We start from the raw sequence: 15058 nt of genomic DNA on the forward strand, positions 1-15058 counted from the left end.
CACGAGGCAACATCTGCTGGAGAGCCCGTTCTTGAATCTGTCAACTACAAATTGGTGCTTGCTGAGGGTATTTGCCATCTGCCTCTGTGGAGATTAGCGACTCCTGTGCTGCTGCAGCTCTTGGCACACCGTGAGGGCAAGGTGGAGAGTGAGGCACTCTGCTCCATGGAAACTGGTGGAACAAGTCTTAAGATGGTTTTCAGGAACTGATATTTTCAGGATACTGAAATATTTTTAGGAACTGATTTCAGGATCCTAATCCTTGCACCTCCTCATACCTAGAAAAGCATTAAAACCCTTCATGATGACATCAGCGCCTTGTGACTAACAGAAAATCTCTTGTAAAGTAAGCATTTGATTGCACTGAACTCCTGCTTCATCAAAATCTTACATATTGCCCTTTCCCCACTACCTCTTTTGGAGAAGGCAATGGCACCCCACTCCAGTACTCTTGCCTGGAAAGCCCCATGGACGGAGGAGCCTGTTGGGCTGCAGTCCATGGGGTCGCTAGGAGTCGGACGCAACTGAGAGACTTCACTTTCCCTTTTCACTTTCATGCACTGGAGAAGGAAAGGCAACCCACTCCAGTGTTCTTACCTGGAGAATCCCAGGGACGCGGAGCCTGGTGGGCTGCCGCCTATGGGGTCGCACAGAGTCGGACACGACTTAAGCGACTTAGCAGCAGCAGCAGCACTACCTCTTTGGCGCAGTCTCTCAGAGCTATCTGAGGTGCTGCCTCCCAGGCTGCAGTCGTCATTTTGCCCCAAATAAATCTTAACTCACAACTCTCACATGGTGCATCATTGTGGGTCAACAAGTCAGATCATAAGAGTCTCTCTTCTAACAGAAGGAGCAATTAATTCAGACATTCGTTCGCATCTGCATTCACTTGCTCCTTCACTCACTCGTTCATAAATACACACTATTTACCACATCATCAAGCATCATGGTGAAGTATGGGGATACAACCGGTATCCTGAAGCGTCCAGAGTAGTGGGGGAGGCAGACACTAAGTAAACACCCACACAAATATTCTATTATATGCGTAATAAGCACAACAGAAGAAAACCATGCAGTATCCTGAAGGCTTATAACAGACGGCGAGGGGACCAAGGCGGAGGATCAAGTAAGCACTCCCATCACCACCCAAGGAGGTACCTGTTCCAGCTGCTATCTCAACTTCAACACATCTGGGTTAGCTGAACCCAAACCCCCCATGTGCCTGAATTAAATGTCACAGTGGCCTTAAGAAAAAAGTATTACTCTGAGCTGAAGAAGGAAAACCATTCCTTCTTCCAGAGGCAAAGAATGGAAAATTTTAGCATAAGTGAATGCTATATTCTTCAGTACAGTCTTACTAAAAATAGTCTCTCGGGAAAGGAAGGAACACAGGGAATAATTGTTAACAGGCTCAGGCCTGGGTGCAAAAATGAGCCCCATACGGTGCATGCACGCTCTGACAGTGGGGTGGGGCAGACAGAAGCTAGAAACCCAGCATACAGTGGGGATTTGTCTGTTTCTCCCTGACCGCAGGTACGGCAAGCCTCTAGCCCCTGGTCTCTGATGACCTGTCAGGGCTCGTGAGTACCGTGACATTGCCAAAATCCGTTCCAGAACTCCCCACCACACTTTGAAAGCATGTACCTTGTTCTCCTTGTAGAGAAATTCAAGATGCAAAACCTTTCGGAGATCATTTCTGCTGTTTATGCTGAGATTGGAGCGTGGGCGTTCCTGGTCCATGGTCACACACGTCTTCTTTAAGCCCTGAGGGAAGTATTCTAAATCACTATTTACCATTTTAAATCTCAGCCTTCCCAGCTCTGATGCAGAGGATCAACAAAAAGACTGCTGATGTTCAACATGTCATCTTCTCCCACCTTCCTCACAGTATATTGGGAGGACTGAAAACTGACTTAAGTATTTACTCTTATGTAACTTTTACACTTGACATCATCTTCATGATTATTATTCCGAATCTTACAGTCCCCTGTGGGCGGAGCTTAGGCTGAAGCTGTCAGCACATTTTAGAGAAAAAGAAAGCGAAATTCAGGTAATCATCAAGCTGCCCACCACTGGCTCAGGAGCTCAGGTTTTGGTTTAGATTTGGGGCCATGGGATATGAAGCGTTAAAAATAAACAGGAAGAAACACATAAGCAAAAGGCCAAGTCATTCCCTTCTTTTTGCAGATGTGGCACCAGGGTTGATTTGTCCAGCATAATAGAGTGGACTCACATAGCTGGAGATCTGACCACCCCGGACTGTGAAGAGGTGACACCAGGACCCAGACTCACAGGAAGCACGTGGTGAGCGTCTGCTGTGTCCCAGCGCAGCTGCTTCCCATCCTCCAGCCCTGAACTCCCAAAAGGCCCAGCCCTTGGGCCCCTTAAGAGTCTGGCTCCTTCTTTTGAAAACAACCACAGGAGCTGCAGCCTGCCCACCTCCCCAGATAGCGATGATCACCAAAAGGCAGAAGAACGGGAGATGTCTCACACGCAGCCCAGCCTGGCACTAAGGGATCCCCCTGCTCTTGATGGATCCAGACCCCAGTGTGAGCCAGGCTTTAGTGGCTCCCCCGGGCTTTGTGTTCAGAATTTTGCAGAGGCTCTCAGTGCTGGGAAAACAAGAAAAACACTGCTGCCTGCCATGAGCTGGGCCAAGAAGAATTTGTTAAACAAGACATATGCATGCAACCTTGAACCAAAGAGAATAAAAAGGAAGCTTCTAGTCAGCTATTTACTGACCATCATCTATGTGCTCACTCCTGTTTTCCAGTTTCCTCATCTGTGAAATGAAAGGAACAAGCCACTAGTCCGCCAGTTTGTCTGCTAGAGGCAGAGGAGTGAAAAGACCAAAGTCCTGACCTTCATAGAGCTCACCCAAATGACAACAAGTACAAAGGCCCTATGGCAGCTACAAGGAGGCCAGTATAGCTAGAGTCATATAACTAGGGGAAAATGAGAGGAAATAAGGTCAGAGAGGTTGCCCAGAGCTTGCTAAGCAAAGGCCTTGTTGGCTTTTGTGAAATGGGAACTCTACTGGAGGACTGGAAAAAAAAGGAGCATTCTGAACTAACATATTTGCAAAGGACTGCTTGGCTTCTAGGTTGAGGACAGACTATATGGGACAGGGGATTAAGCATTAAGAGTAGGAGGCTATTGAACAATTCACACAAAAGATGGAGGTGGCTTGGACCAGGGTGGTTGTAGCAGAAGTGTAAATAAGTAGTTACATTCTTCATATGCTCTGATGGTAAAGCCCACAAGTGTACAGTTGGACTGCATGCAGGGTGCACAAGAAGGAAAGAGCCAGGGATGGTTCTAAAGGCTTTGGCCCAGCCAGCCATACAGTTAGTGATGCTACTTACTGAAGTGGGAAAAATTGCAGGAGGTAGAAAGAATCAGGAATTGACTTTTGAATGTGTGAAGTTGAGATGTTTATTGGATAGCCAAGTGGAAATGTAAACTAGGCAGTTGGAAAGAACGTAAGAGTTCAAAGAGAGGTCTTGGCTAGAGACAGACATTTGGAAATTGTCAGCATGTCGATAGTAATGGAACCGACAACAGTGGTGGAAGTGGCTGAAAAATGAGAAGAGAAGAGAGTCAGAGACTAAGTCTTTAAATCCACCGGCATGCACATGGCTTCCCTGGTGGCTCAGACAGGAAAGAATCCGCCTGCAATGCAGGAAACCCCAGTTCAATTCCAGAGTCAGGAAGATACCCTGGAGAAGGGATAGGCTACCCACTCCAGTATTCTGGCCTGGAGAGTCCCATGGACAGAGGAGCCTGGCAGGCTACAGTCCATGATATGGCAAAGAGTCGGTCACAACTGAGCAACTTTCACATGCACAGCTCAGGAAGCCACAGGGAACTTGCCAAGAACCCAAGAAGGAGTGACCAGAGAGGTACAGAAGGAAAACCAAAAGGAGGTGATCTCCAGAAGCCAAGGGGAATGAGTTTCCAAGAAGGGCATAACCAACTGAGTTCAACACGATTGTTAGATCAATAAATGTAAAGACTAAAAGTAAGAAGTCACTGATGTACCTGACAAGAGCTGTCTCCAAGGACTGATGGGGACAAAAGCCTGATTAAAGTTTGAGAAAACAGGGAGAAGAATTAGAATCAGAGCATACATAGTCCTTTCATACAGTTTTGCCATAAAAGGGAGAAGAAAAATAGACTAGCAGCTGGAGGGGCTTGGAGATCAAGATGGAATTTGTAGGAGCATGTTTCCATGTTGATAGGACCAACCCAGGAGAGAAGGCAAAAATGAATGACACAACAGAGAGAGAGGCTGGTAACTGCACCAGTGTCCTGGAGCACACAGAGAGGACAGGCACACGGCAGGGCTTGGCCTTACCCAGAGGATGCAGAACTCATTCCTAAGAGCAGGACGGAGGATGGGGCAAATGGTTCAGGCCCAAGAGGGTTAGTTACTGTGGTGGTAGGGCATGATGGAGTTTTCTCATGAATGCTTCTATTTTCTCAGTGAAATTAAGAGGGGAAAGGGGCTTTGGAGCTTGAGGAGAGAGATGTGTGAAATGTTCATCTAAGACTGGAGACTGGAGAAGGAAATGGCAACCCACTCCAGTATTCTTGCCTGGGAAATCCCATGGACAGAGGAGCCTGGCGGGCTACAGTCCATGGGGTCGCAAAGAGTCAGAAACAATTGAGTGACTAAGAACAAGACTGGAGAAGTATAACCAGGTGGGCAGGCATCTCTGAGGCATCACAGGAGCGAGAGACCATGAATTGATCGTAAAACCATCAACATAACGGTGTGTTTTTCCCCAGCCTCATTTAGCGCCGCACTGCAAGCAAGGAGTAGGCCAAATATAAAGAAGGGAGAGACAGACAAGGGTGTTGAGGGGTGATGTGTGGGTAAGATGTGGGGAGAGGCCACAAGAGGGCTGAGGGACCATGAAAAGTTGGCAAGAACAGTGGAATGGAGAGGGAGTGAGGCTGAAGAATAGTTTATATTGGGCTGCTGATAGGAATGAGCTGGAAGTGAGGATGATGGGATGCTTGGAACTGGGATTATGGAAATGACAAGCTTAGGGCATGACCACCTGCAAGAGGTGGCAGAGGCAGGCAAGGACATGTGCTTGCAGGAGAGTGCAGCTGGGACACAAGCTTGGTGGATCCTGCCATTGCCAGGAGACTGTCTTGATTCTCCCTGTGGAGGGATCACGCTTGGAGGAGGCCAGCATAGCTGGGCATGATGTAGGATGGAGGGTAAAGGAAGCAGCAGTAGAAGGTGAGGTTCGAGGGGGAGCTGGCAGCCAGGTTGTAGGAAGCCTGGTAGGCCCGGGCAAGGCCTTTCCTGGGATTTATTCTAATTGCAAAAGAAACACATGAGGGGTTTTGGGCAGAGGAGTGGCATGATCTGACCCGCTCACCCTGGGCAAGTTTATTCACCTCCCAGTCTGATCATAGTCTTTTGTGAAAGGGAATAATTATACATGTCTTTCAGCACTGTTATGAGGGTTTGAGAAAATAAACAGGCTCTTGGAAGGTACCCCACATCAGGATGGGAACTCTCTTGGTTAGGTAGGTAGGTACCTGCTTTGCACCAAGCCCCAAGGAAAGTCCACAGTCTCCGCCCCAGAGCAGAAAGCAGCTGATCTGGGCTGCAGTCCCAGCTCTCCATGCCTTTATGAGTGACTGTGGGTAACAGACTCCTTTCTCCTCTTGGGGTTTAGTGTCTCCCAATGAAAAGTCGGAAGAGAGGAAGCCAAGTGAACCAGATAACTGCAAAGGCTCTGCCCAGTTCAGTGTCAGCAATGTGAACCTGTCTAGTGAGTGAGACAGATGCATAAGTTATAACATGAGGGCCCATGAGCAGATCACAGACAAATGAGTCAGTTATTCCAGCCACAGGAACCTGAGACCTCTCGAAGGAAATGGGACTTGGGATGGAACAGCAGAAAGCATGTGAGAGAAGCTGGAAATGCAGCTGGGCTAGTAAGCTGAGGTCAGGCTACAGGGGAGGCCCAAACATCAGGTGAGGATTTTGGATTTCGTTTGTACTCAAGAGAGGATAGGCATGGGGAAGACATTCAGGGAGTTCCGCTTGGTAGCCCAGACTTAACGATGGCAGTGGTCATCCTCACAGGGTGTATCATTGATATCCTGTGCTAGTCAGGACTAGGTGATGGTGGGTCAATCAGTCATAAAAACAGAGCAGATACAGTTGAGGCCACATTGTATTTTAAATAAAAATACATTTTCAAAAAGCAAAGAAAGACACTTTCAAAACAGAAGCACATCAGAGATGTTGAATGCCTACTGTGTGCCAGATACAGTGGCTGAAACCTGCCTGTAGATCATTATTAATCTTCACTATAAATCTGCCATGGGCAGGTCTCATTATTTCTCTTCTGTTGTTGTTGTTTAGTCACTAAGTTATGTCAGACTCTTTGCGACCCCATGGACTGTAGCCTGCCAGGCTCCTCTGTCCAAGGGATTTCCCAGGCAAGAACACTGGAGCGGGTTGCCATTTCCTTCTCCAGGAGATCTTGTGTAAGAGCAATGGGTACTCTCCCTACACCCCTACTAAACATGGTGTAACTCCCAGCAACCTCTGCCCCATCCTGCCTTCACCTCCACTGTCAGAACAGGTGACAGCCAAGGACCGCCCCAACTTCTGAGTTCCCTGAAAACTCTCCTTGTACAAGATAATGGGTCCTGCTGTGTTTAGTCGCTCAGTCGTATTGGACTCTTTGCCACACCATGGGCTGCCGCCCGCCAGGCTCCTCTGTCCATGGGAGTCTCCAGGCAAGAATACTGGAATGGGTTGCCATGACCTCCTCTGAGGTCATGCCATCGCTCCTCCTCCTCATCTGAGCGATCAAGGAAGCCCAAGAATACAGGAGTGGGTAGCCTATCCCTTCTCCAGGGTATCTTCCCGATCCAGGAATCGAACCGGGGTCTCCTGCATTGCAGGTGGATTCTTCACCAGCTGAGTCACCAGGGAAGACCGGTAAAGATAACAAGAGAACTTAAATCGACCTCGATTGAACTACCCATTGATGAACAGGACTAAAGGGTTTGACTGGCAAGAACTTTTTTTAGCCCTCTGGGTTCCCTTTGGGAGGAAGTTCTTTCCCAGTGGGATGTAAGTCTGATTACATCAGAGTCGGGCACCCATGCCGGCCTGCTGGGCTCCCAGAGCCTCGGGAACTTTAGGAAAATGAGGAGGGCGCAGGCCCGGGGTTCGCGAGCCGGGGAGGGAGGGATACCTCTAAGGGCGGCCGCAGTCCTGTCCCTGCTTACGGGAAGTGAGCGGAGACAGAAATGGCTCCTGGGAAATGTAGTTCCCAAAGCCCGGGGAAAGGGGCTCTCACAGCAGGCATCTCTAGGGCAGGGGAAGGGCTCCTCCCAAAAGGTCTCCAGAGCCGGAGTCTCCAGGCTGCTCCCCTCACCCACCCCCACAATCAAGCAACTTCCCATAACTGTAAGGGTGGCGCCACGTACCTTCCTGCTGAGGAACTCCCTGACCAGGGAGGCCGCCACCTCCTCCACGAAGAGACTGTCCATGCTCCGCTTTGCCACGAGGCCGCAGCGCCGCAGACCCAGACCCCCGGTCCGTTGCGGCCAGTATGGCCGCGTTGCCGTGGCGACGGTGTCAGCAGGGCCGGGGAACTCCGCCCCTCCCCTGGGAGTGAACGGGTTGGGAAGGCAGGAGGAAAGGGGAGGAGCATCCTTCAAACTTGCTCTGAGAGCGGGAAGCAGAATCCAGAAGGCACAAACCTCGCGCATCCCAGGGACCAGGCCAGGGGCTCCCGACTTGTGCGTCCTGGCACTGGCCTTGTCCATCTGGGTTTCCTGGATCAAGTTACTGTTCTAGTCTGAGTCCCCATCTCTCAAGGTGTGAATGGGGGAGAGTGCCTGCCTCCTGATTCCTAAAGGAGTAAACCCACAGTGAAGTGGCCCCTAGAGGTCTAGCCCCAGCACCTCCGCCTTCTCCTGGGTTCCCACAGGCTGACTGACCCCAGTTGGCCCGGGCTGCAGGGAAAAGGAGGCCTAGGGCTTTCTGCTGACTTGGTGCTGAACTTAAAGGATGAGTCCCTGGCTTCCTTGGTGCCTGCTTTCCCATAAGGACACTGCCAGTTACTAAGCAGCAAGAATTTACATACATCATCACGTCTTTAATCCTGCAGCCTCCAGTCCAGGTAGTTACTATTGGCCTATGTTTTAAAAACAAGACACTGAGATTCAGAGAGGTTAAGATTGTGCTAAAGGTCACACGGGCTTTCCTGGCAGCTCAGTGGTAAAGAACCTGCCTGCCAATGCAGGAGACAAGGGTCAATCCCTGGGTCAGGAAGATCCCCTGGAAAAAGAAATGGCATCCCACTCTAGTATTCTTACCTAGGAAATCCCATGGACAGAGGAGCCCGGAGGGCTCCAGTCCATGGGGTCCCCAAAAGAGACAGATGTGACTTAGCAACTGAATAATAACAACAGTATTTCAGCAAAAAACAGAAGAAAGGATAAAAGCCACACCGATGCTCAGAGCAGAGCCCTCCAGGTAGAAGCAGCAGCAAGTGTAAATGTCCTGAGACCGCATCAAGCCTGAGTGCTTGTGAAACAGGGAGGCCAGGAGGGAATGGGGCAGCAGGACCCACGATGAAAGCCTGTGATTTCAGAAGGACTCGGGCTTTTACTCTGAACTGGGGTTTGTTTGGTTTCTTTCTTTCTTTCTTTTGATATTATTTGTTTATTTATGGCTGCACTGGATCTTGGTTGCTGTGCGCGGGCTGTCTCCATTGCGGCAGTCAGGGGCTACTTTCCCTCGTGGTGCGTGAGTTTCCCACTGCAGTGGCTCCCCTTGTTGCTTCAGTAGGTGCAGCAGGCCAGCTCAATCGTTGTGGTGCCTGCGCTTAGCTGCTGTGCCACTTGCAGGATCTTCCTGGACCAGGGAGCAAACCCCTGCGCCCTGCACTGGCAGACAGATTCTTGACCTCTGTACTACCAGGAAAGTCTCCTAAATTGGGTTTTCAGCAGGCTTTAACAGGATCTCTCTGGCTTTAATGTTGAGAATTAACTGTAGAGGGGTCAGTGGGGAAACAGAGAGATGAATTAGGAGGCAATTACAACAATCAGTAATACAGGTAAATTTTAGGCTAGACATATTGGGGGGTGGGGTGTGCGTGTGTGTATTATATTTTATCAACTGTGGTACTTTTTTTTTTAACACATTGAAATGGAATGGTTAAGCAGGAGAAGCCCAAGAACGCATCCTTTTTCCAAATGCATAGCTGGATCCTAGGGATACAATTACCTTGAGATAACTTTGCATATCATGCTCAGTCGCTCAGTCTTATCTGACTCTTTGTGACCCCATAGACTGTATTCCTCCAGGCTCCTCTGTCCATGAAATTTTCCAGGCAAGAATACTGGAGTGAGTTGCCATTTCCTGCTCCAGGGGCTTTTCCTGACCAAGGGATTGAACCTGTGCCTCCTGCACGGGTAGGTGGATTCGTTACCACCGAGTCTCCTGAAATAACTTTAAAATGCCACATTAAAGGGGATAATCAGTAGGGGAAGAGTGAAGGGTGTCCTGCCAGCACTCTGGGGGAGGGAGTAGGTCGCATCATGTATCCCATTTCTTACAGCTGATCCCAGCCAGTCATCCTGACTCTTTCACATTGTGCTCTCGTCAGCTGGAGAATCCCACAAAGCACTGTGAGAGAGTTTAGCTCTCCTGCCAGAATGTGAGTGGCAGGTGAGGTCCTCAAAAATTACTCCTTATAATGAACATGCAGAGATGTGACAACAACATCATCAAAATAAACACCCAATCATTTATACTCAGCTTCTAAGTCATGTCCGACTTTCTGCAACCCCATGGGCTGCAGCCCACCAGGCTCCTCTGTCCATGGTATTTTCCAAGCAAGAATACTGGAGTGATTGCTATTTCCTCTTCCAGAGAAATCATTATAACTACCAATAATAATCATATTTTAATGCTTTTCCAAGTTCCATAAGTGGGGATCCACCCCTGGAGCCAATAAATAAACAAGAGCTATAGAGCATGCAATCACAATTTTTCCACGCCACTTGCTAGCCAAAAACCAGCCATAGCAAAGACGAGCATTGCCTCACTAGTGATTAGCAGTCATATTATTTGCCTACTCAGAAATTCAGTGAACTACTCAGTGGACTTAACAATAGAATGGTGAGTGAAAAAGTGAACCCTCAAAAGATTACATACAACAGATCTCTGTGTAAACTTCAGTTGAGTTCAGTTCAGTCGCTCAGTCGTGTCCGACTCTTTGCGACCCCGTGAATCACAGCACGCCAGGCTTCCCTGTCCATCACCAACTCCCGGAGTTCACTCAAACTCATGTGCATCGAGTCAGTGATACAATCCAGCCATCTCATTCTCTGTCGTCCCCTTCTCCTCCTGCCCCCAATCCCTCCCAGCATCACAGTCTTTTCCAATGAGTCAACTCTTTGCATGACACCTCATGCGAAGTACTGGAGTTGTATTGGCCAAAGTATTGGAGTTTCAGCCTCAGCATCAGTCCTTCCAATGAACAACCAGGACTGGTCTCCTTTAGAATGGACTGGTTGGATCTCCTTGCAGTCCAAGGGACTCTCAAGAGCCTTCTCCAACACCACAGTTCAAAAGCATCAAGTCTTCAGTGCTCAGCTTTCTTCACAGTCCAACTCTCACATCCATACATGACGACGGGAAAAACCATAGCCTTGACTAGACGGACCTTTGTTGGCAAAGTAATGTCTCTGCTTTTTATATGCTATCTAGGTTGGTCATAACTTTCCTTCCAAGGAGTAAGCGTCTTTTAATTTCATGGCTTCAATCACCATCTGCAGTGATTTTGGAGCCCCAAAAAATAAAATCTGACACTGTTTGCACTGTTTCCCCATCTATTTCCCATGAAGTGATGGGACCAGATGCCGTGATCTTCATTTTCTGAATGTTGAGCTTCAAGCCAACTTTTTCACTCTCCTCTTTCACTTTCATCAAGAGGCTTTTGAGTTCCTCTTCACTTTCTGCCATAAGGGTGGTGTCATCTGCATATCTGAGGTTACTGATATTTCTGCCGGCAATCTTGATTCCAGCTTGTGCTTCTTCCAGCCCAGTGTTTCTCATGATGTACTCTCATATAAGTTAAATAAGCAGGGTGACAGTATACAGCCTTGACATACTCCTTTTCCTATTTGGAACCAGTCTGTTGCTCCATGTCCAGTTCTAATGGTTGCTTCCTGACCTGCATATAGGTGTCTCAAGAGGCAGGTCAGGTGGTCTGATATTCCCATCTCTTTCAGAATTTTCCACAGTTTATTGTGATCCACACAGTCAAAGGCTTTGGCATAGTCAATAAAGCAGAAATAGATGTTTTTCTGGAACTCTCTTGCTTAAAACAATGTAAACCAAAAAATCATAAAATTTGTAAGAAACATGACTTCAGCATAGCATTTTAAAAATAAAAGTGAGAGAGTAAAGACCGTATTGTTCAGAACAGCAGTTGCCTTGGGAGTGGGAGGCAAGGGCACAAGGTTATACTTAAGTATAAGTAATTGCCAGTGTTCTGGGTGTCATGGAGGTATTTGTTTCATAAGCGATTGCTATTGTACTTCTATTAATTCGTTAGTTAATAAAAGATGACCTTGCAGGGACCAATGATGAGAGGATGTCATGAACCAAGACATATTAATAATTAATTCTATGCCTCTGAGATCCAGAAGGATGTAAAGGAGGAAAGGGGAGCAGAGGGAAATTCACTGGACTTTACATTGGAGGGACAAGTTAGATGTCTTATAACGCAGAAAGTGTTCTGCAGGCACGTGTGTACATATGTGCTGCAGTGACTCTATACATCTGAGAGTCCATGAGCTCCTGTGTTTGTATGAGTCTAACCAAAGGAGTTTAAGGGGTCCCTGACTCTGCCTGGTGCCCCGCTGGGCTCTGACAGCAGAGTCCAGCAGCTGTGGAGAGGGCCTTAGAACAGGGAGGTAGGACTGCTGCATTGGTTTGTGAGAATTAAAGATCATGTGATGCCTCCTCCAGGATACTCCAGAGAGGGGGGGTTGATGAATGGATCCCCTTCCAACTTAGAGCCCCTTACAGGCATAGCAGGGCAGGGCATTTGCCTGGATCAGAAGATTTCTGAAAACAGAAGCATGCATGCTTGTCCCCATGAGAATGTCCTCCCCAGAGACCTGATTTCCAGGCTCAGGGAGGTGGGAGCAAGGGTCTGACCAGGTGAAGCTTGTTGGAACCAGCTGGGTTGGAAGAACATTGTGAGAGTCCTTTAATGACACAACCCTCAGTCTTTCCTAACTGTCCTGACCACCACTCCCAGTAGTCAGAGCTAGTCTAAGCCACTGTCCTTGGCAACATGAAGGAAAAGTTTATCCACACACTCTCCACATGGCCCTGTCTCACTGGCCACCTCCCAGTCTCTATCCACAAGGCTACCAACATGAGACTGCAGAGGGAGGGAAGAACCAGGCCCCAGACATCTGGCCCGATGAAATGGGGCTGCCACAGCCCCAATGAGGTTCTCAGGCTTTCGTGCTCACAGCATCCCAGACCTGCTCACTCTCAGAAGTGATGGGGTCCAGCTAGCTGCACAAGTAAGTACAGTAAAGCCACTCAGGCAGGCCTGTGTAGTGGACCATCCAGGCAGAGAGTGAGGGGTAAGCAGAGGCATCCAGTGAAATTTTGAGAATGTGGCTGCCTTAGGCAAGAAGTATATACAATTCTTTTCCACATCTGTGATGGCTAATTTCACATGCTGACTTGGCTAGGCCAAGCTACCCAGATATTTGGTCAAACATTAGTCTATATGTGTCTGTGAAGGTATATTTTTAGATAAGATCACCATTTAAATCAGTTGACTTTGAGATGCTAACAGACAACTCATTGGAAAAGTCCCTGATGCTGGGAAAGATTGAAGGCAGAAGCAGAAGAGGGCATCAGAGGATGAAATGGCTGGACAGCATCACCAATGCAATGAACATGAACTTGGGCAAACTCCAGGAGATGTTGAGGGACAGGGAAGCCTGGCATGCTGCAACCCATGGGGACACAAAGAGTCGGACATGACTGGGTGACTGAACAACAGCAAAGCATATTACTCTCCATAATGGGGTGGGACTCATTCAATCCACTGAAGGCCTTAAGAGGAAAAGATAGAGGCTCCCCAGGGAAGATGGCATTCTGTCTTCAAACTGCCTTTGTCTCAAGCTGTAACATCGACTCCTCCCAGGGTCTTCAAACTCCCAGCCTGCCCTGCAGACTTATCTCTCTTATCTCTCTCTTTCATTTGTATACCTTCTACTAGTTCTGTTTCTCCAGAGAACTCTCACTAAGCATCCCCCCTCAACCCACCTTGCTGCATACCCACTCTGCAATGGTCCTGAGAAATTCTTGAGCAAAACTCCTTAGACACTGCCCAGATATAAAAGATACCTTCTCTAGAGAAAACCACAGTCTTCCACAGTCACTCCATACTCTGGTGCTTTCACCATCAAGTGCAGATCCCAGACCCTCAGACATAGCTGCCAGCGCCAACTTGTAAATAGTTCCTGATTGAAACAAGATGATGTCATCCTTTGGAAATCACAGTGTAATATCCTCTTAAAAAGCATTCTATATGCAAATGCTGGTCCAGGTAAACCAATGGAAATTTTTCTCAAAGCATCGTGGCAAAACGCACTGATTGCCCCCAGAATCCATTCTTTCCTTCATTTGCAATAATATATTTGGAGGTGGGCAAGTGACTTCCCATTCATACTGCATTTCCCAGCTTTTCTTGTGGTTAGACATGGCCATGGAACTAAGTGGTCACCAAGGAAAGAGAATGAGAGGGCCAGCACTTTAAGACCAGGCCCCACCTTTTCCATACTCTTTTCTCTCCAGTAAGCCTGAGCACAGCTTCACCTATGGGTGTGTGCTGTGACCATAAACACAAGACAGCACCCTAGGGCAGTGATCTCAAACTCTGGCCACCAAAACACCAGTATCACCTGAGAACTTGTTAGATATGCAGATTCCCAGTCCTTACCTTTGGATCTACTGAAGTTCTGAGGGTGGTGCCAGCAATTTGTATGAAACCACGAAAAGAAAGTGAAGCCGCTCAGTCGTGTCCGACTCTTTGCGACCCCGTGGGACTGTAGCCTACCAGGCTCCTCCGACCATGGGATTCTCCAGGCAAGAATACTGGAGTGGGTTGCATTTCCTTCTCCAGGGGATCTTCACAGCCCAGGGATCGAACCCGGGTCTCCTGCATTGGAGGCAGACGCTTTAACCTCTGAGCCACCAGGGAAGCACATATGAAACCATATCTCTGTGTAATTCTGGTGCTCACCTTCATCTGAGCATGCTTCCCTCTGGGCTGGCCGAAATAAGATGCCAGCCTTCCCTGAATGACTGCATGGAGCAGAGTGACCTAGTGGCCTGGAATTCAGAAGTTTACAAGTAAGAGAAGTAAATTTCAGTGTGATTTGGGTTTTGTTTGTTTATTTATTTGTTTTTATTTGGGGAAGAGGGGATGGACCTGTCTTTTGTTACAGCAACTTATCTTTTCAACCTAAATAGTACAAAACATCAAAGGCTATACCACCCTGAACACTCCTGATCTAGTCTAAATAATACAAATGATCCGCGTGGTGGATCATCCATATCAACCTGCTGCAAACTGAGAATGGGTGTGCTGAGATTACCACCTGGAAACTGGCTAAAGCCTACCTGGCCAGTGACCACAGGCTGGATAGCCATGACCAACCTTCTCCATTTATCCCAATACACATGGTCATTTTTGTATGTGCCCTAACTTGAACACTGCCCAGGGGATACCTCTTGCTCTCACAATATTCCATCTTCTGCTTCTTTGCTCTCCCCTCTCCTGGTTCTCTGACCTCTCAGTACACAGCAAGGTCTGGGTCTCTGGCTCTGGTGGCCTGATTTGGGTATTTTGCTCCAGGTTGGCTGTCTGAACACTTCAACACTGCACTTCTAAGTTGATGGTCATCAGGATTTTCCCTTCCACTCCAGTCTCCCTAAAGACAGGGGAATCCCTTCTCAGTT

At 48.1% G+C, this 15058-nt stretch overlaps 1 protein-coding gene across 1 annotated transcript in view; it reads right to left on the reverse strand.

Annotated features, from left to right (window-relative positions):
- MINDY4 (MINDY lysine 48 deubiquitinase 4) overlaps positions 1 to 7609 on the reverse strand; it is a 119962-nt gene extending 112353 nt beyond the window's left edge. Inside the window, exons 1-2 of the mRNA XM_055420925.2 lie at positions 7474 to 7609; positions 1645 to 1764 (exon numbers count right to left, since the gene is read on the reverse strand). Of these exons, the coding sequence (XP_055276900.2) occupies positions 1645 to 1764; positions 7474 to 7536 (183 nt within the window). The 5' untranslated portion in view covers positions 7537 to 7609. The remainder of the gene's footprint in view (positions 1 to 1644; positions 1765 to 7473) is intronic.
- Positions 7610 to 15058: the final 7449 nt, after the last annotated feature.

This window comes from Moschus berezovskii, chromosome 3, assembly GCF_049115385.1.
Source record: "Moschus berezovskii isolate FMDL1 chromosome 3, NW_MosBer_1.0, whole genome shotgun sequence".
NCBI lineage: Eukaryota > Metazoa > Chordata > Mammalia > Artiodactyla > Moschidae > Moschus > Moschus berezovskii.